The 19,182-nt window shown below is 59.7% G+C and overlaps 2 protein-coding genes across 5 annotated transcripts; both read left to right on the top strand.

Annotated features, from left to right (window-relative positions):
* Positions 1-2,977: 2,977 nt before the first annotated feature.
* SLC7A10 (solute carrier family 7 member 10) lies at positions 2,978-18,838 on the top strand. 4 transcript variants are annotated; one of them, XM_029211683.1, is made up of 11 exons: positions 2,978-3,323; positions 12,315-12,519; positions 14,619-14,770; positions 15,030-15,155; positions 15,236-15,389; positions 16,145-16,268; positions 16,351-16,454; positions 16,811-16,907; positions 17,109-17,258; positions 17,877-18,054; positions 18,298-18,838. In XM_029211683.1, the coding sequence occupies exons 1-11, from the start codon at positions 3,173-3,175 to the stop codon at positions 18,429-18,431; spliced, it is 1,575 nt and encodes a 524-aa protein (XP_029067516.1). In that variant the 5' UTR covers positions 2,978-3,172; the 3' UTR covers positions 18,432-18,838. The 4 variants fall into 4 exon arrangements, 3 of the variants coding, with proteins under 3 accessions (XP_029067516.1, XP_029067502.1, XP_029067511.1); XR_003791921.1 differs by having other exon boundaries at positions 2,986-3,323; positions 17,098-17,258; positions 17,506-18,054; positions 18,298-18,363; XM_029211669.1 differs by lacking the exons at positions 17,877-18,054; positions 18,298-18,838 and adding an exon at positions 17,506-17,654 and having other exon boundaries at positions 2,986-3,323.
* LOC114888983 lies at positions 6,229-10,290 on the top strand. Its single transcript, XM_029211697.1, has 4 exons — positions 6,229-6,759; positions 8,141-8,309; positions 8,859-9,038; positions 9,533-10,290. The coding sequence occupies exons 2-4, from the start codon at positions 8,273-8,275 to the stop codon at positions 9,922-9,924; spliced, it is 609 nt and encodes a 202-aa protein (XP_029067530.1). The 5' UTR covers positions 6,229-6,759; positions 8,141-8,272; the 3' UTR covers positions 9,925-10,290.
* Positions 18,839-19,182: the final 344 nt, after the last annotated feature.

Here is a 19,182-nt window from a genome sequence, read left to right as displayed (position 1 = left end):
GTCCATAGATGGATGGGTCTGTTTCTCATTTTCTATTCTGTTCCTAGTTGATTTGTTTATCCTTGCACCTGTCTCCCTAACTGTAGTGTAAGTCCTCCAACTTTGTTCTTCTTTATATATGTTTCAGAGTCAGCTACTTTACTAAATTAACTAATTAACCTTAAGTTTGCTTATAAATTTTGGGGGGATTTTCTACCCAATCATGTCATATGTAAATGACAGTTTTATATTTTCCTTTCCTAGCTTCATACTTCTTCAGGTCGGCTTCTTTCACTTGGTAACATGCGTTCAAGTTTTCCCCATGTCTTTTCATGGCTTGAGAGTGCATTTATTTTTAGCACTGACTATTAGTCCACACGTGGACGTACCACAGTTTGTCCATTCACCTACTGAAGGACGTCGAGATTACTTCCAAGTTTTGGCAATTCTACGTAAAGCTGCTATAAACATCCATGTGCAAGTTTTTGTGTGGATATAACTTTTCAACTCCTTTGAGTAAATACCAAGGAGCACGATTGCTGGGTTGTAGGGTAAGAGTATTTTAGATTTGTAAGAAACTGCTAAACTGTCTTCCAGAGTGGCTGTACCATTTTGCATTCCCACCAGCAATGAACACCTGTTACTACACATCCTCACCAGCATTTGGTGTTGTCAGCATTCCAGATTTTGGTCATTAAAAGGTTGCGCCCTATTCCTTCTTTTTCTTGCCTTATTGCACCAGCGAGGACGACCAGCCCAGTGGTGTCTAGAAAAGCTAACATTCTTTCTCATCTCCAGTCTCAGTGGAAAAGCATTCAACGTTAAGCACAATGTTAGCTGTAGGGCTTTTGTTTGCTGTTTTTTGTTTCTTGGAGGGTTTGGGGGTTTGGTAAGATACCTTTGTCAGATTGAGAAAGTTCTCTTTTTTTTTTTTTTTTTTTTTAAAGTAGCTGTGCCGGGTGTGAGGGGGCGATGGACAGTGTCAAGGTTCACAGACCTACAGAGTGAGCCATGACAGAGACAGGCCTTCAGGAGGGCATGAGCAAGTTCTCTTCTATGTCTAATTTGCTAAGAGTCTTTTGGTTTGTTTAAAACGTGGAAGACTGTTTTCTGAATGTGTTGAGAAGATCCTATGGTTTTCCTTTTCTTTTTCTTCCTGTTCACGTGGTGACTTCTACTGCTTGTCTTTCAGACGGTAAAACAATCTTGCCAACTCTTTGTTCCCATCAGGGTTTGCAGGTTCTAGTTTATGCCACTAAAATCACCTCCTGAACTGTGGGCCTGGAAAACAACATGCAAATTCCATCCTGTGCAGTGCCCTAGAGTCACCGCTTCTCCTCAAACACTGACTACACATTTCAGGTGCCATGAGAGGTTCCCCTTCGAAAACCACCAACCCCCGGGGGCACCAGCCCCCGCAGGACCCTCTCCCAACAGACCCTAGCGTTGCAAGGGCAAGTGCGTGCGGAGAGTGAACGGGTCAGACCCCCCACCCCCACCCCACCCCCACCCCACCCCCAAGACAATTAAGAGTCTGCACAGCTCGTGCGCCTCCCCCGCCCCACGCCTGCGCCAGTCTCCTTTAAGAGAGTCGGCCTGAACGCGTCTCTGGGGCGGAAGGCGGAGGGCGCCAAGAATGCCGCACTCCGACGGGAGCGCAAGGGCTGAAGCTTCGCCGGGCGGCCTCCCTCTCCACGTCCCCCCAGGGTCTTCCCGCCCCTACTCCCAGGTCCCCGGCCCCGACTTCGAAGGTCCTCCTCGCCCGCAACCCCCCTGAACCGCCACGCCTGCCCCCCATGCTCCTCCCACAGCCCGGGACCCGACCCCGGACGCCGCCCCAACCCCCGGTCCGCCCGTCGGACCAGGGCGACCCCCACCCCCACCCCGCAAGCCCCGAGGCCGCAGGCGGGGGAAGGACGGGGCGCCCGGCGCGGCCTCATCCACATGCAGGGGACGGCGCGTCGCGGCGGCCGCCAGGAAGGGACAAAGGCTGTTCCGCCGCCGGCCGCACAGTGCCAGGCTCGCCCCGCCCCGCCGCCCCGGTGGCCCCCGACGCGGCCCCCCTTGCGTCTGTCCCGCCGGCCCGGCTGCACAGTCCGGACTGCTTCCGGGAGGAGGAGGCAGCCTCCCTCGGACCCTGCAAGCCCTACCTCCTCCTGCGACCCCAGGGGCCACAGCCCCTTCTCCGTGTCTCCCGGGCAGTTGAGGTGGCCTCGTTTCTTTGAACTGAAGAGACTCAAGAGACGAGGGGCCTTCGCCAAAGACCCGAGTTCTAGTCCACTGAGCCCCGACTCTGTGGCCAGGCGTCTGCGGGCAGAACCTGCCAGACCCAGTCCAGAGCCGGGCTGGGCGGCGGAGGGCGAGGGAAGGTAAGGTTTAGAAGAGAACCCCTTCCAGGACCCCCACAGGCACTGGGTCCCCTCTGGATGACGGTTAGGGGCTCCAGAGTCTTCACCCCAACCCTGTCTCCCCAGACTTTTGATGATGGGGGCTTAGGGTCTCGTGACCCCAGCGGATCCTGGACAAAGCCCCCACCCCTCCGAGAGCTATACCTCACACACCCCAATCAGCGTCTGGAAGCCAAGGAGGCATCAGAAAGGGTTTGCACTTGCTCTGTGACCTTCCTTACTATCCCGGGGCCTCAGCTTTCACCTGTAGAGTGAGCCCAATCTCCACCCCTCTCCCCGTACACACACTCTAGGGGTCCGTGCCAGGATTTAAGGAGTATGGCCTCTCTGGCGCACAGCAGGTCTCAATACACAGACGGCTGTTATTTTTGCCAGCTTCTTCAGTCTCCTTGAGGGCAGGGAGAGTCCTGCCTTTGAGCCCTGCTCCCCCGCCCCCACCCCAGGCCTTCCTCCTAGGCCTTCTTGGGTCCAGGAAGTTCTTCCTAGGTCTGCCCCAAGTCCTCTCCTTCCTTCCAGGCCCGCGTTGGGAGGGTGGGGGCCACGGCGGGGAGTTCCCTTTAAGGAAGGTGGGGGAGGGGGCTGCTGGCCGGTCCTCCTTCCGCCCCTCCCTGGGCCCCGCGGGCCGGGGCTCAGGGCCAGGGCCCCGCGCCAGCGCATGCGCCCGCCTGTGGGCGCTGTCCGGCCTGCGAGAGCGGCGCGCACCGACAGCCGGACGGACGGGCTGCCTGGCGGCTGGTCGGACAGACGGGGCAGCGCCGGGAGCTGGGACGCGGCGGGACAGCGACATGGCCGGCCACACGCAGCAGCCGAGCGGGCGCGGGAACCCGGGCCCTGCTCCCTCGCCCTCCCCTGGCCCGGGCCCCGGGCCCGGCGCCTCGGAGCGGGTGGCGCTCAAGAAGGAGATCGGGCTGGTGAGCGCCTGCACCATCATCATCGGTGAGCGGGCGCGGGGCGGGCGGATGCCCGGGGCGGGCGGGCCTAAGGCGCGCAGCGGCTCGGAACAAGGAGCACCCCTCTCCGGGCGCGCCTACCGGTCTGAGACGGTGGAACGTGGATGAGGGGATGCCCGCCCGGGGCACCTGCGGTGTCTCCCCTCACACAGCAGCCACAGGGCTTCTTGCTTCCACCTCCCCAAGTGCCCCGAATTTTTGCACTTGAAGGAGGTGCAGGTCCCATCCACCGCTGGAATCCTCCTCCCGCCTTTACTTTGCCATGGACTTCCGCAAGGCAGTTACCCTCAGTCTTCTCGTCTGTAGCATGGAGATGGCTGTGGTCCTGCCTTGAGTGCGGGGGTCTTGCAAGTGTGGGAACTCGGTAAGCTGACCCCCGCTAAGGCCCCAAGTTCTGGGTCTTGTGGCTTAAACTGAGTTCCTACTGTGTGCAGGGTCTAGGTGCCGTGCCGTGTGAATGATTTATTCTTCTCAAGCAGGAGGGACTGTGGGTAGCCTGGACAGGTAGAGCCAGCCCAGAGGGGAAATCGGTTCAGAGTATATAATTAGTGCAGAATTCTGCAGCAGGACCCTGGCAGAGGCGGAGGAGCAGCCAGTGACTGGGGGAGGCCCAGTTTGGGTGGGCAGACCCAGCCTGCGAAAGGCCAGCTGCTTCCTGGGCTGGGATCCCATCTGCGTCCTCTCACTCTCTAGCCCAGCTTCCCCACCTGAGAATGAGTCTGTGCATCCTTCCCCCACTTGGGGACTTCTGGGTAGGCAGAGGGCTCAGGGCACAGTGAGAACAGTGGCGGGGTTTTCCTCCTTCTGTCCCAAGTCAAGAACACTGATGCCTCAGGAACTGGCTAACCCAGACCTGTGCCTGTATCCACACCAGGTGCCTCAGAGACCGTGGTGGGAGGAGTCTGTTCCGTCTCCTGTCTCCCAGGAGACACAGCCTGGAAGGATGAATGGCAAGGGTCTTGACCACTCTCACTTTACCAACTGCCCAGTCTTCCCCTCCCCAGCCGGTGGGTGCTGCTTGTGCATTCACTGCCCACCCATCCTCAGACCCTTGGAGATGGAAAAAGTTGGGGGCTCGGGAGGGCAGACTGGTGTCTTCACCTCCTCCTCCTCTGCCCCCACACTGGGAGCTCCTGGGCCAAGGTTGGGGTCTAGATCTTGGCCACCCCCTGCACTCGCACTGAGAATTGCCCCAGCACACAGCCCCTGTGCAGGTACCTCTCTGTCTCACCCACTTGCACCTGGAAAGGTGTCTTCTAGGAGCTGGTCCCGATCTGGTCCAGAGACCTTCTTGGACAAGAGTGCCCCTGCTTGACTGCTGAGAGGAAGGGCTGGTTCCAGGGATTTGGCCAGGGTACTGGTTAGAGCTTTGCCCTAGCCCACACCCTCTCCAAGAGCTGTGCCTTCAGGAAGAGGAAGCCCATACATCATGGGTGGGCCTTGGGGTCAAGAGGCTGACCGTGTCTGGAGCCAGCTGCAGTGCCCGACAGGTGCAGGGAGAGACGTGGTACTTGCTGGGCTGCCTCAGCTAAACCCAGCACCCTCGAGCTGTATTCCTACTCTTTCTCCTCCCTGCCTCCCATCCCCCTCAGGTCAGGCAGAGGCTGCTGGCTCCTCTCTCCTCAAAAGAGGGCCCTGGTGGTGATGGTGGGAGTGGATGAGGCTAATTCTGCAAGACTTTTTCTGTGCAGCACCGCTCTGCCCTTACAGCTCCCCCACTTTTCATACCATTTTTACTGTTCCAGGTCCACTGCCCCCTTGGCTTCAGGCCTTGAAGACTGAGCTGGGGTTAGGAGTGACTTAGCCAAGAGTGGCGGACTCAGGAACAGAACCCAGATGACCTGACTCCAGCCCAGGACACTCAGGGGTGGTCCTACAAGCCTGCCTGGGGAGCTTTGAGGGGTTTCAGCAGGCAGGAGGCTGGACTGGGCAGGAGACAGACAAGGGGAGAATGGACCTGGTCCAGAAGGTGACAGATGACGGAGGAGGCAGGGGTGGGCTGAATCACTGCACTGCCCTCCCCAGCCTGATGCCCTGAAGGCCCCCACTTCCTCCCCTTTCACTGTTCCGGTAGCCCGGACTCCCACATCTTTCCCCACTTTCCTGCCCTGGGGAGCCTGGTCAAAGTAAAAAATGTCTGCCAAGTGTCATAGTTTAGCCTTAAAAGTCTTGAAAACTTTATAGCTTCATCCATAATCTTTCTTGTTTGATAGCAGCTTATTATCTCCAAAACTTCCAAATAGACCCTCCCAGAAGATCCGATAATTCTCTCCCTTTGTAACCCCTGCCCCAGGCTGAGGAGTAGGAATGGAATGACATAAAAGGGCTTTGAGCTAGAACAAGACTCCACCTAAAATGTGTTTAGGACAGCACCTGCTGGCTACAGCAAGCACAACTGGAGGGGAACGGGCCAGCCTGGAGGAAAAAGAGCCTTCTGGGGCAGACACTGCGCAAGACGTCACCACATCCAATGCCTATTCAGAAAAACACACCTTACCACATTATGAAAACATGTTCTCCCTTTATCTCATTTGATTGCCTGCCTTGCAAGATGGGAATTTTTATACCCATTTTACAGATGTAGAAACTGAGGTTGGAAGTTAAATGACAATGCCGCAAGTGGTGGACTCGGAATTTGGAACCAGAATTGGACTCTTCTCCCAGTCCAGTGCCTTTCTTCACACTGCTCTGGCGCAGGGCAAAATTGGGGCCAGATGCAGAGCCCATGATGGGGGAAGGTTGAGGGTTGAGCTGGGAGCTCATCCAACCGGGATTTAGTGAGCTCGCCACTCTACTATGGGTAGATGAACAAACAGGTGGACAGAGAAATAGCCTCTGACTCCCCCACCCCCACCCAGGGCTGTATGTACAGGGTCTCTTGTCCTGACTCAGGGACCACAACCAGCTCCCTCCCCATCCACACCCAAGGAAGGGTCGTGCCCAGGTTCAGCAGAGTGGGAATCAGCCAGGTCTACTGACCAGACTGTCCTGTCCTTCGCTCTCTCCCTTTGACTCAAATATCCAGCCCATGTTTGTGGATCAGGTTCAAGTATGTTCTAGAACTCAGGGACCTCCTTCATGAACCCTGTCTCCTTAGGAGCCAGTCTCTACTCATCCAGCCATGGCCAGGTCCCTCCGTTGTCTCTGGGGCTGGAGGTGCTGGGCTGCTCAAAGGATAGCCCTCTCCAGAACCCCAACCCATCCTCCCCGGGACCCTGAGGGGACATAAAACCACACAGGACGCTGTCTGTACCTCACCATAGCCCCAATTTACAGATGAGGAAACTGGGGACCTGAGGCTGCAACCAGCCCAGGGTCAGATGCCCTTGGTGTGCTCTAAGACACCGTTGGGGGCTGAAGCAGCTCTGGCTACAAGGATGGGGCCTGCTAGCTCTGGTCACGCTCATTCATCTATTCAACAGGTAGGTACTGGATAGTGCTGGGCACTGTTCTAGGTGCTGGAGACATAAGAGGGAACAAGACAGACAAAATCCCTGTCCTCCTGGAGCTGACATTCCAGCATGGGAGTCAAAGAGCAAACAGATAAGCAAGCTGAATATTTAGCTGCCAGGGTAATGATAAGCACTAAGGTGAGAAAATGAAGGAGGGAGGATTGTAGGTAGGAGATGAGTCAGGAGTGAGATGGGGTGCAGTCTGTGTAGGCCTTGCAGCCGCAGTAAAGACTTTGCCTTCTTCTGTTTGTCAGGTGGGAGCCTGGGAGGGCTTTGGGCAGAAGAGGGATGGCATGGGGTAGGATGGGATGGTATGGCAGGGGATGGGATGGGATGGGATGTGTTGCGATGGGATGGCATGGGGCGGGATGAGATGGGATGGGATGGTGTGGGGTGGGATGGGATGGGGTGGCACGGCATGGCATGGCCTGGGGCTTACTGTGGAGAAGAGGCTGTGGGCAGAAGAGGCAGAAGCTGGAAGCCCAGTCGAGAGGGTACTTGAGTCACCTGGGTAAGAGATGATGGTGGTTCAGAGCAGCGTGGCAGCAGTGGAGGTGCTGAGAGGAGGTTCAGTCCTAGGTGTGTTTGGGAGATTGAGCCAAATGTGTTGAACTGGACACAAGGTATAGCAGAGTGGAGTCTGGGTGACAGCAGGTTGGGGCCTGCGCAGCTGGGGGCATGGTTTGCCATTAATTGACCTGGGAAGACTGTGAGATGAGCAGGTCCAGGGGAGAGAGTTCCACTCTCCTGCTCACCCCTCTCTCAAACGGAAAGTGGGTTAGGCCGGAGGCGCACGCTGACCAATTGGCAATTCCAGGCATGTCCTGGAAACGTCCCCACTCACCTCCCTGGAGTTCTGCCAACACCTCAGCGGGCACTGCTATCCCCCTAGAGGGGTGCCTGACATGCTCACCGTAAGGACACTGTGCTGGGAGTCACAGGCTTCACCCAGAGCAATAGCAGGGCCCCCAAAGCAGGGCTCTGGCCGCTGACCCCAGGGTGTTGAGGTCCCAAAGTGTTCAGATCCAAGGGCCAGCTTCGGTGGCCTGGGGTGTTTCCAAGGTAGATGACAATAGTTAGACCCATAAGCACTTCCTGGGGCCTCTGATGTAGCAGGCAATGTGGGAACAGACCCACATCACTGCCTCATCTCCCCATCTTACAGATAAGAAGGTTCAGAGAGTGAAGTACCTTGTCCACAGCCTCCCATCATGAGGGATCTGGGATTCAAACCCAGATGTAGGGGTTCTCAACTAATAATTGGCCCTGCCCATGGCCTCAGGGGCCTTGGGACTTACCAACGGGGATTTGGAGCTCTTCCCCAGAGCCCTCATGGGTCACATCCTAACAGGGAGGTGCTGGGACTCATTGCCCAGGGCAAGAGGAGGAGGCCTGGCCTGTGGCCAGCCCCTGATCAGACCCAGGAGCCCTGAGCTACTCTCTCCCAGGCCAGCAGGCCAGCGTGGCAGGAGGAGGCCCCGCCATGGCCCTGCTCGCTGAAGAGGCAGGCAATAGGCCAGGTACGTGTAAGGGGACCTAGGCCCTGGGGGTTCCCTGTCCTTCTAGGGGGCTTGGGCTTCTCATCTCAGCAGGCCAGGGCACAGACCCCACCCTCTGGGAATGCAGGGTCCACCCAGGATGGCAAATAAAGGAGTCACTTCCTGGCCATACTCCAGGTACCATGGGAGAGGAGCAGGGGCCGGGTTATAGGAATCAAGATGGGAGATCAGGGAGGGCTTCCTGGGGGTGGCGTTGCTTCTGGGAAGCCATTGAGCTGCGGAGAGACCTGCCGCAATGCGGGACAGAGGGCTCCAAGCAGAAACTGTGTTTCCTCGGACCCCGTGCAGATGTGCAGGACACGTCCCTCCTGCCCAGCAGTGCCTCAGCCAAAGTCAGTGCTGCACCAGCCCTCTGCTGCCCCCTAGCTCAGTGGTCCTTCCTGGCACAAGGGGAAACTGAGGCCCAGGGAGCAGCACGGGCCTGAGGTCACACAACAGACTCCTGAAAGCGTTCTAGGGATGAGGGGTGGTGCCAGCAGCCTGACAGGACGTCCCTGACCCCTCCCCCAGATCCAACTCTGCACGGTCCCCACACACACACGGTGGGCAGCTGGCCCCTTCCACCCACACGACCTCCGCAGTCCACCCCTGTGACCTCCGTGGTCGGCTCATGCCTCCCAGAAATAGGTCAGCGCTCACGGCTGCAGCCAGGGGAACAATGGCTCTTTCTTCGTTCCTTCACGGAGCCGGGTAAGCCCCATCGGGCCACACATCTTAATGTGATAAAAACCACCCAGCTTGGCCTGAGGGAAGAGGGGCGGGAGGAGACTGGAGGGGGGCCCCCTAGTTGAGGGACTCACATCCTCGCCCACCTTCCTTGGAGCTCTGGCCCTGCCAAGGACCTGCAAGGACCACAGAGCAGCCGTCCCACTGGGTGGATGGGAACAGGGAGGTCTCGGAACCCACATTTCTCCAGCCTGCCGTCAATCAGACACCTGACCGGGTGCTCAGCAGTATCTCCCGGCCCATCCCACAGTTTGTGGTTCCCGCCCCCCTTCCTCTTCCTCCAGAGCAGGATGCCCCAAGGGTTGGGCTTGTCCACTGCAGTTCACCCAGTCGGGCAGAGCTGATTCTTCTGGCCCTGAACATGAGGGCTGAGAAGGGAGGCCTGGACCCACCACCAGGAGGCACGGGCAGGCTCGCCTGCAGCACTGCCTTACAGCTCCGTGGTCCCTTCTCCACAGCTCCTGACATCATTCAGTGCTGGAGACGCCCACCCCTGTCCTCAGCAACATCCCTCCTCCTCCCTGCCCGCTGTCCCTCACCCAAGCCTGCCGCCCATCTTGCTCCTTGCAGAGGAGCCCCGTCCAGCCCACACAGTGCCAAGAGCAGCCAGTGGACCTCGATGGGGTTTTCTGCCACCTTCCAGCACAAACCTGAGGCAGATGCTGGAGGCTGTCCAGGCCCAGAGGAAGAGGCCCCCGGAGAGCTCAGAGCCACCTGCTGGCACGTGTGTTCCTTTGAGCCACCCAGGGAGAAGTCCTGCATTGTAGCCTGCAGCCATGTGTCTAAAACAATAGTGATCCTCACCCCGGCCCATCCGTCGAGTCTTCAGCCGCTGGGCACAGACAAGTGATGTGTCCCTTTCAAATCCCAGCCTCGGAGGACGAGGCGCCAGGTGTGGCTTCCCCGAGGGCTACACTCGTGAGGCCCCGTCAGGCTGAGTTGCGTAGGGTGGTGGGCGTCCCCACGAGGTGGGTGGCTCAGGGCCCTGGATGCACCCAGCTCCTTCCAAGGCCACCCAGCCCCCACTGGCTTCCAACCTCCCTGGCTTTTGGCAAATCCCACTCCACCAGGTCCTGAGAACAGAGGCTCTACTGCTGGATAGAGCAAACGCCAAGGCTCTTTAGAAGCCTAACAGCCCACCCAGGCCCTGGGCCCCGTGGTAGATGAAGGAAGCGGCCCCTCTCTCCCTGGAAGCGAGCTGAGGGCACAGCTTACCTCTGGGGCTGGGAGACAGGAATTCTTTCCTCCTTATCTGGATGTATTTAGGGCTCCTGGGACGTGACTAGAAAACCAAGTGGGGCGTCGTGGCCGTGCAGACTGGAAATCTGTGCCGGCCGGGTGGGGGTGGGGTAGGACTGTGGACAGGGAACGCATGCAGATGGGCCGCCCCAGCTGTGTCCTCGTCCAGACCCGCCTGTGGGCCTGGCAGGTGGAGCAGGCAGGGTCTGCCCTGACGGACATGCGCTCCCACCCCGGGCCCCGGCAGGTGGGGCCAATCTCGTGCAGGGGCTGAGCCCCGGGTCCCAGCAGTGTTGCTTTTTTCTTCATGTGGCCTGTGGGTTCTGGGATTATTTCCTCTTGGGCAGGCCCCAGTCCAAATCACCAGTGATGTGGCCTGATTCATTTGCACAGATGGTGAGACCCGGGTAACGCAGAACATTGCCCACTTTGCCCTAAATGCCAGGGACCTCAGGGCTAAGTGGGTGGTCAGCGTTTTACTCATCCCGGGAACCTGCTCTGCAGCCCACAGCGTGGCCCTCTGAGCGTTTCCCATTGCTCTGCTCCCAGACCCCACGAGTGCCCCACAGTGCCCATCCTTCCAAAACTCAGACTCAGCCCATGGGCAGGCCAGGCTTTCTGTGACCCATGACCTGGCAGATTCCCCTGGCACCCAAGTCTTGGAAGCTAGCCAACCTCTCTGCTACTGCCCACAGTCCCCTTCTGGGGGGGGGGTCGAGTGGAGACTGCTGCCCCCCACTTCACAGAGGAGGAGTTCGGTCCTTCAGTGGCACTGGTGCCACTTTGGGCATCGGGCCAGTCACTCATCCTGTAGTTTGCTCAACAGATGTGTATTGAGCACCAACTGTGTGCTGGAGGCCCAAGGTGAGGCCGCAGACGGTACACACAGAATCACGCGAAGATGCAAAGGACATCTGGATACAGCTGTGAACGAGCTGAGGCTTCCCATACAGTACCTCGCTGAACCCTCACAGCAGTCCCATTGTATAGACGGGACTCAAGAGGTTCCCTGCCTCCTGAGCCCCAGCCAGAGTTTCCCACTGTGGTCCTAGGATTAGAGCGGTGACCCCTGTTTGCAGCCAGTGAGCCGTTCCCAGGGGAGAGGCATCTGTGTCCAGACCCCAGGCTGAGCCAACTGAGTCCTGCCAGCCTGCCATCATCCACCCCATCCCTTCCGTGATGGCTGCTAAGCAACCCCCAGCCCTGAAAATGCACCAGCTCCTCTCCCTCACCCCACTGACCCTTGCCCAGGACCTGAAACATTTTAACAATGCCAGGAAACCAGGTCTCTTCCGAGTCTGTGTCCACAGCATGGGTCCTAGGTCAGGGAGGAGCCCAGCGGGCAAAGGGCTCTCTAATAGGGAAAGAGGAGATGGAAGGTAAAGAAACAAAGTACGGAGCAGGGTCTGGGGCTGTGAAGTGGGAGGAGGAGCCTTACCGGTGTGGTCAAGGAGGACTTCATGGAGGAGGTGCCAGTCCCCAAGCCACTCCATGAGTTTGGATTTCGGCCAATAGGAAGGTGGCAAGAGAGTATCATGGTCAAGGTCTTGCTTTAGGTGGCCAGCTCTGGCCAGGCTGGGAGGAAGCCAGGTGGCTGGAGGCTGACAAGACTGGAGGCCTTGGCCAGGGGCGAGGGACTGGGCCTGGGCCCTGTGGGGATGCACTGGCGTGGCTGCCACTCTGCCACTGCTTGCGCTTGCCCCACCTCATGGCTGTTAGTCGGGGGCAGAGGAACTCAGAACAGGACCCGTCTCTGGCAGTGGAGCCTGTCTGGACAAAGTGCCACTCGCCATGCCAGGGGCTGGGGAGGGGAGCTGAGGTGGCCAGAGTGGGACTTGCAGGGTTTGAGGGCCCCGTGGCATCCACATGCCTCCAGGCCCACCCTCCTCCTTGAGGGAGCAGCCCAGGCTCCCCTCCTCACTGCAGCATCTGGAGCTGCACAGAGAGGCTGCCCTGCTGGGGGCGCCCAGACCTGATGCCTCCCCACCTCTTCCCCCACAGGGAACATCATCGGCTCGGGCATCTTCATCTCCCCCAAGGGGGTCCTAGAGCACTGTGGCTCCGTGGGTCTGGCCCTCTTCGTCTGGGTCCTGGGTGGGGGCATCACTGCCTTGGGCTCCCTGTGCTACGCGGAGCTGGGACTCGCCATCCCCAAGTCTGGCGGGGACTACGCCTATGTCACCGAGATCTTCGGGGGCCTGGCTGGGTGAGTGTGGGGCACCGGCAGCTGTGGGATGGTGACAGCCTCTCCAGAACGGATGGCCAGCTGGGCCCAGGACCCCATTGTCCTCCTCTGCTCCTCACATTGCAGGGAGGCCATGGGACTAGGTGGAGGGAAGGGGAGGTGTCGGCAGCCTTCTAAGGCCGGGGTGGGTGGGACCAATGCCCACCCTGTTCCAGCTGGCCCCTTGACCTCTCTGTGCTTCCTTTTAAATAGAGCTCCTCTAAGCCCCACTCCGCACCCAGGTGCTTATGGGTGGGGAGGACCTTACTATGGAAACCTCTCTAGATCATGCCAACATCCAGTCAGGGACACCTTGACGTTAGTAAACTAAATGCAGGGTGGGGGGGGTGCATGATAGTCCTATCAACGCCCTGCAAGACGTTCCCTTTAAATCGCTCCCGATGTTCCTTTATTCACGTGAACGTTAGCTGAGCACCTACTGTGTGCTGAGGGCCAGGACGCAATGATACGAAGATCCGTCCCGGGCCTCAGGTTGCTGACAGTGCAGAAGGGAAATGATCCTTCAAATGTGATTAAGACCAGGAGGATCCTTGCTTGAAGATATGTGAGAGGCTGCAGCCCAGCAGCCAAGAGAACAGGGTGCCCACCGCCCAGAGAAGACTCCCAGAAAAAACCACATTTGTGCCAAGGCTTGGAGAAGGGTGGGGTTTTGTTGGCCGACCAGGAGGGGTAGCACATACGGAGGGTGGTGGCCTGGGCGAGCTTGGTCTGTCTGCCACGGCCACAGGTGAGGTCAGATCCATCGTAGACGCCAGGGCTTGTCGGGGACGGGGCAGCCTGTAGGTGGAGGGCCATCAAAGCTATTGCAGCTATCCAGCTGAGCCATGCTGAGGGCCAGAACAAAGGTACAGGAAGATTCCAGAACCATTTAGGAGTCTAAATTGGGAGGACGTGGTGGCCAGTGTGGCATGAAGGAGAGGCTTGGAGAGACTCCACAGATGGTGGTTCCCGGGATGGGGAGAGGGAGATTTTAGGTTGGGGTCTAACGCATAGGTGGGGTCGGTGGTATGTCCGGGGAGACGCTGAGTCAGGCCTTGGGTCGGGGATCTGGAGCGCAGACGAAAGGTCTAGGCTGAAGTATTTAAAGTTTGGTTCTGAGGGATGTGGTCAGGGGCCTTTAACAGGGCAGTGGAGGATGGGGCCCTGCTGTTCTCCTCGGGGGAGAGGGTCCTCAAAGGGGCCTGGGACCCGAGAAAGCAGAAGAATTTTGCTGTGTGGCAGAAAACTCAAGAAGATGGAAGGGAGAGGAGGACCCGAGACCCACCCCAAGTGCACCCAGCATCGAGGGTGGGCAGCGGGGAGCACCCAGTATGGGAGGAGGGTCATGGAGCTAGGACGTCCCAGAAGCCAAAGAGGGAGAGGTGGTGCAAAGCTAGAGGTAAGGAAGCAGGGCTACAGAGCAAAGGTGAGGACCAAGAGGAAGCCACTGAGCTTGGTGTCCCCGGATGAGGCAATCCGTACCCTCAGGGTGGGACGGACAGGGGACTAGGACCACCCCCACAGACAGGCACTCCCCTGGGTGCAGACGGAGCCCCCAGGAACAGGTCGGGCCTCACTCCCACGTGGGCACCCTGCAGAGGTGAGATTCTGGCAGATGGGCTATAAATCCCCGTCACCCCAGCCAGGGGTCTTTGCAAGGTCCGGTCCCTCGGGGATCACAGCTCAGAGTCAGCCACCTGCAGCCACAGGGCTCTGCTGAGAACTACAGCTGGAGCTGTGACTGGAGGTCCCGGGACAGCCCACCCCAGCTCAGGAGCAGCCTGTGACCGGGGACGAGGTGGCCATTAGAAAAGTGCTTGGTTCCCGAGTCTCTCTCCACACCTGCCCAAGGGCAGCCCGTAGCTGTTTGCGCTGAACGCTGTCTCTGTTGAAACAGTTCATAAATAGAGCAGAGACCTCAACAAGGTTGGCCCTGCCTCCCTGGACCAAAGCTGGTATCTGGCCCCCACAGCAGCTCTGGGTGCCGGGGCCCAGGGTGCAGCCCCACTCCACATATCTAGGCCCCCTTGGCTGGGAGGGTGCCGGGAGGCCCGAGCCACCCGGGCCCTCACTCCTTCCAGCTTCCTGCTGCTCTGGAGCGCCGTCCTCATCATGTACCCCACCAGCCTGGCCGTCATCTCCATGACCTTCTCCAACTGCGTGCTGCAGCCCGTGTCCCCCAGCTGCGTCCCCCCGGCCGCCGCCTCCCGTGCGCTCTCCATGGCCTGCCTTAGTGAGTGTCCACCGTGGGCCGGGCTGCGCGTCTGTCCCCAGGGCCCACCCTGCTCCCTGCCCCCGCGGGGGGACTTTTGGGGGAGGTCCCTCCAGCTGTCAGTCCCCGTGAAGTCGGCCTCAGGGGTTGGGCTTCTGGCACTCCAGGAGCTGCAGGGGACACCGCCCTCCTGCAGCCCGGGCTGGCCTTGGCTGTGGCCCACCTCGAGGGGCTTGGCCTCGGGTGCCCGCCCACCCAGCCACCCGCCCCTCCTCCTCAGTGCTCCTGACGTGGGTGAACAGCTCGAGCGTGCGCTGGGCCACGCGCATCCAGGATGTGTTCACCGGCGGGAAGCTGCTGGCCCTGTCGCTCATCATTGGCGTGGGCTTTGTCCAGATCTTCCAAGGTAGCGCCTTGGGCTGTGGGGGGCGGCGCTGCGCACAGGGCCAGGGAGACGACGCTGACCCTTGACCTCCGGACCCCCAGGACACTTCGAGGAGCTGAGGCCCAGCAACGCCTTCGACTTCTGGATGACGCCGTCCGTGGGTCACCTGGCCCTGGCCTTCCTCCAGGGCTCCTTTGCCTTCAGCGGCTGGAACTTCCTCAACTATGTCACCGAGGAGCTGGTGGACCCTCGAAAGTGAGCGGGGCTCCGGCCAGGCCCTGGGAAGGGGTGTGGCGTGGGGTGGGAGAGGCGGCCTCCCCACACAGAGCCGCTGTCACCTCTGGCCGGCCTGGTCATCTGCCTGACCGCACTGCTACCCACCGGGAACGGCTCTGGAAAGGCAGCCGGGACGCTTGTGTTCCAGCCTGACCCTGTTCTGTATGGCTGTGGATGAGTCACGGCCCCTTGCTGGGCCTCAGAAACACTGAGTATCATTGTCTCGCTGTAAATGGATCCAGCTATTTGCATTTGGCCAAAAATTACACATGTGCACACAACATGGTCCCTAAAAATGAAGCCAATGGCTCCCTCTGATGCTCAGCTGGGACCTTGACAGTGAACAGTTACAGCTGGAGCTGGGGCTGATGGGAGTCCCAGGGGACCCTGGTCTGTGGACTGAGCTCTAAGGGCGCTTTGAGGATTTTCAAGTCTGATTTTGGCTGTATGCAATGTCCCAGACATTAGATCCGCCCCCCCTCCCCAGGATATGAGTGGCCCCTTCTCCATCTGCCCTTCCTCCCACCAGCTTGTGCCAAGGCTGGGCTGGGGATTAGAGGGGAGACGGACAGCAGTGCTGCCCCCTTCGCTGCCCCAAGGCCCCCAGCAGACCCAGGCGATGGAGGCTCAAAGCTGCTCCCATTGCTGGGTCCCCTGCCACTCCCCACCACCCTGAGGCCCCGTCCCCCAGCCCCGCAAGGGCTGATGCTGACACACTGCACCACTGTCCCCAGGAACCTGCCTCGTGCCATCTTCATCTCCATCCCCCTGGTGACCTTCGTGTACACCTTCACCAATGTCGCCTACTTCACTGCCATGTCCCCCCAGGAGCTGCTGGCCTCTAACGCAGTGGCCGTGGTGAGTGGGGCCCCGCTTGGTCCTGGCTCCTGCCCGGCCTCCACCCTGCCTCACGCACCCCCTCTCTTCTGTGCCCACCCAGACCTTCGGGGAGAAGCTGCTGGGCTACTTTTCTTGGGTCATGCCCGTCTCCGTGGCACTTTCCACTTTCGGAGGGATCAATGGCTACCTGTTCACCTCCTCCAGGTGACTGGACTGGGAAGAGGGTGGTCAAGGTGAGGCAAGGCAGCTGCCCTGGTGCACACGAGCAGTGCTGGGGGCCAGAGGAAGTGAAGTCCTGCCCGGTGGGGCCCACCTGAAGCTGGGACCATGAACTCCCCGGAAGCAGATGTCTGATCCCAATTGCGAGGAACAGAAAGCAAGAGGGAGGCGGGCTAGATGGGGGGAAGAACTGCCCAGTGGGGCTGCTGGGGCCCAGAGCAGGGAGTCGGAGGTGACAGCTCAAGAGGGCCATCAGGTCTAGACTGAGGTCGGGATCTGGCCAGCAGCGAGGCCCCAGGCTGGGCTCATGGCTCCCACCCACCTCTGTCCCCACCCCCCAGACTGTGCTTCTCTGGAGCCCGAGAGGGACACCTGCCCAGCCTGCTGGCCATGATCCACGTCAGACACTGCACCCCTATCCCTGCCCTCCTCGTCTGCGTAAGTTGGGGGACCCAGGCTCGCAAGGCGGGGAGCCAGGGCCACGCAGCAGCGTGGGTAATGGCAGGGATGAGGCCTGGCCCTGGTGGGGGCGGGAGGGCCGGGCTCGCTGACCTCCTGGCCCCAGTCGGCAGGCCCGGGGCCCCTGCTGCGCTGACAGGAGGCAGGTGGGAGTCAGCCCTCAGCCCAGTCCTCTTCCAGGGCGGGGCCACAGCAGTCATCATGCTTGTGGGAGACACATACACGCTCATCAACTATGTGTCCTTCATCAACTACCTCTGCTACGGCGTCACCATCCTGGGCCTGCTGGTGCTACGCTGGAGGTGGCCGGCGCTCCACAGGCCCATCAAGGTGAGGCCCGGAGGGGACCAGCCAGCCCACGTGCCGGAAGCAGTCAGGGCCACCCCTTTACCCGTTTGGGCACCCGGGGCGGCGACGGCAGCGATGGTGAGGCCAGCCTTTGCTATGTGCTGGGCCCTGCCCAGGGCCCTGTGTCCACGGGCATATCCATTCCTTAAGGCAGCCCTGTGGGGTGGGTGCTGTGAATACTCCCACTTCACGGACAGGAAAATAAGGCTCAGACATTACGGTCACACAGGATTCCACGAGCCCACAGAAAACAGAAGACCCAAAACCGAGCTAAAAGAAAAGTCCTCCCGTTTGCATATAAATCCTTGAGCTGGAGAAGTGCTCAGTGCCTGGAACGTGAAACACCCAATAATCATTCACCTTCAGCCGAGCGCGAGTGGCAAGCGCACATACAGTCGCTGTGTGGAGCGCAGAGCCGCTGAAATTGACAAGCCCTCAACAATGTGGCCAACTGGCCAGCCATGTTGGGCTGCTGGCAGAAGGGGGCCCCTCGGGCCTCAGCTCCCAGGAGAGGGGGGAAAGGGCCTCAGACCCCCGGGGCGGTGGGGCAGGAGAGCCAGGGGTCCCGTGCCATTGGCACTGCCGCTCGCTGCCCCCCAGGTGAACCTCCTCGTCCCCGTCGCCTACTTGGTCTTCTGGGCATTCCTGCTCGTCTTCAGCTTCATCTCGGAGCCCATGGTGTGCGGGGTGGGCGTCATCATCATTCTCACGGGGGTGCCCATTTTCTTCCTGGGAGTGTTCTGGAGAAGCAAACCAAAGTGTGTGCACAGACTCACAGGTGAGCCAGGCAGCTCCCCGACGGGGCGGGGCCTGGAGATGGAACCCTCTTGGGGGCTCACCCTAGAGCGGGGTCTCCCGGCAGCTGCGGTGGCCACAAGGGGCCCAACCGCCACCAAGTGTCTCCCTGTGGCTTGGCCCAAGTGTCCAGGTCCCATGCACAGAGGGAGCAGCTCCCTGAGGACCCCTGTCCCACAGGGTCAGACCCCAGGGTCCATCTGTCGGCCTGTCTGTCTGTCCTCAGAGTCAGTGACACGCTGGGGCCAGGAGCTGTGTTTCGTGGTCTACCCCCAGGGCTCCCCGGAGGAGGAGGAAAATGGCCCCTGCCAGCCCTCCCCACTGCCCGCCGCCACGGACAAGCCCTTGAAGACACAATGAGACGTTGTGGAGCCTTGAAGCAGCTGTTTCTGTTTACATGTTGTTTATGAGGAGGTGTTTTTGCAAAAAAAAAAAAAAAAAAAAAAAATTTTTTTTTCCTGGGGAAAAAAAGAGATCCTATTCTTAGAGGCCTGTGGTAAGGAGCCCTGAAGATGTGGGACTGGGTCCCCTGTCAGCACTGCCCCGTTAGCTTTTCCTGGAAAGGTCTACGAATAAAACAGGGCTGGTGGTGTACCTGTCTCAGGTGAGTCCCTGGTGGGCACCTCTCGGTGGTGGGCACCCCTCGGTGGGGGGCATGCGTGGAGCTGGCTGGAGAAGGGGGCCCGGCAGGCCCAGGAGGAGGCCCTTGGCATTCGGGGGCTCTGCCGCTTCAGCCAGGCCCTCCCTCTCCGGGGCTGGCACCATGGGGTCCGGAGCCGCCCCTGCCCCAAAGGGACATGGAGGATTGGGAAGCCGCTGGGTGTGCCCCTCCCCCAGGCCCTGCAACACCTGCTGGAGGCTCGGTCACCCAGGAGAGCCCGGGATTCCCACTGGAACTGCCTTTCTTCCCATAAATCCCCACGGAGTGAGTGCCAGGACTTCAAAGCCCACGGCCTGGCCCTGGTTTACAGGTGGGAAGACTGAGGCTGAGACAGGATGGGATGGATTTGCCTGCTGGCAACTGGTGCCTCAGCCTCTGCCCCCTGGGAAAGCATCAAGTAACATCTTCCGGGGCCTCAGGACCTGCAAGAGACCCCATGGGCTTTCTCTA

This window comes from Monodon monoceros, unplaced genomic scaffold, assembly GCF_005190385.1.
Source record: "Monodon monoceros isolate NGI ecotype Baffin Bay Population unplaced genomic scaffold, NGI_Narwhal_1 Super_Scaffold_10, whole genome shotgun sequence".
In the NCBI taxonomy this organism is placed as follows: domain Eukaryota; kingdom Metazoa; phylum Chordata; class Mammalia; order Artiodactyla; family Monodontidae; genus Monodon; species Monodon monoceros.
This window is presented reverse-complemented; position numbering and strand designations above follow the sequence as displayed.

Bases quoted from the DNA above. Each gene is read 5' to 3' on its own strand.
- SLC7A10 (XM_029211683.1), top strand. From the start codon at position 3,173: ATGGCCGGCCACACGCAGCAGCCGAGCGGGCGCGGGAACCCGGGCCCT. The intron at 15,390-16,144 runs GTGAGCGGGGCT...CACTGTCCCCAG, and splicing joins GAGCTGGTGGACCCTCGAAA to GAACCTGCCTCGTGCCATCT. The intron at 16,269-16,350 runs GTGAGTGGGGCC...GTGCCCACCCAG, and splicing joins CCTCTAACGCAGTGGCCGTG to ACCTTCGGGGAGAAGCTGCT.
- LOC114888983 (XM_029211697.1), top strand. From the start codon at position 8,273: ATGGCCCTGCTCGCTGAAGAGGCAGGCAATAGGCCAG. The intron at 8,310-8,858 runs GTACGTGTAAGG...CCCCTCCCCCAG, and splicing joins AGAGGCAGGCAATAGGCCAG to ATCCAACTCTGCACGGTCCC. The intron at 9,039-9,532 runs GTAAGCCCCATC...CCTTCTCCACAG, and splicing joins TCGTTCCTTCACGGAGCCGG to CTCCTGACATCATTCAGTGC.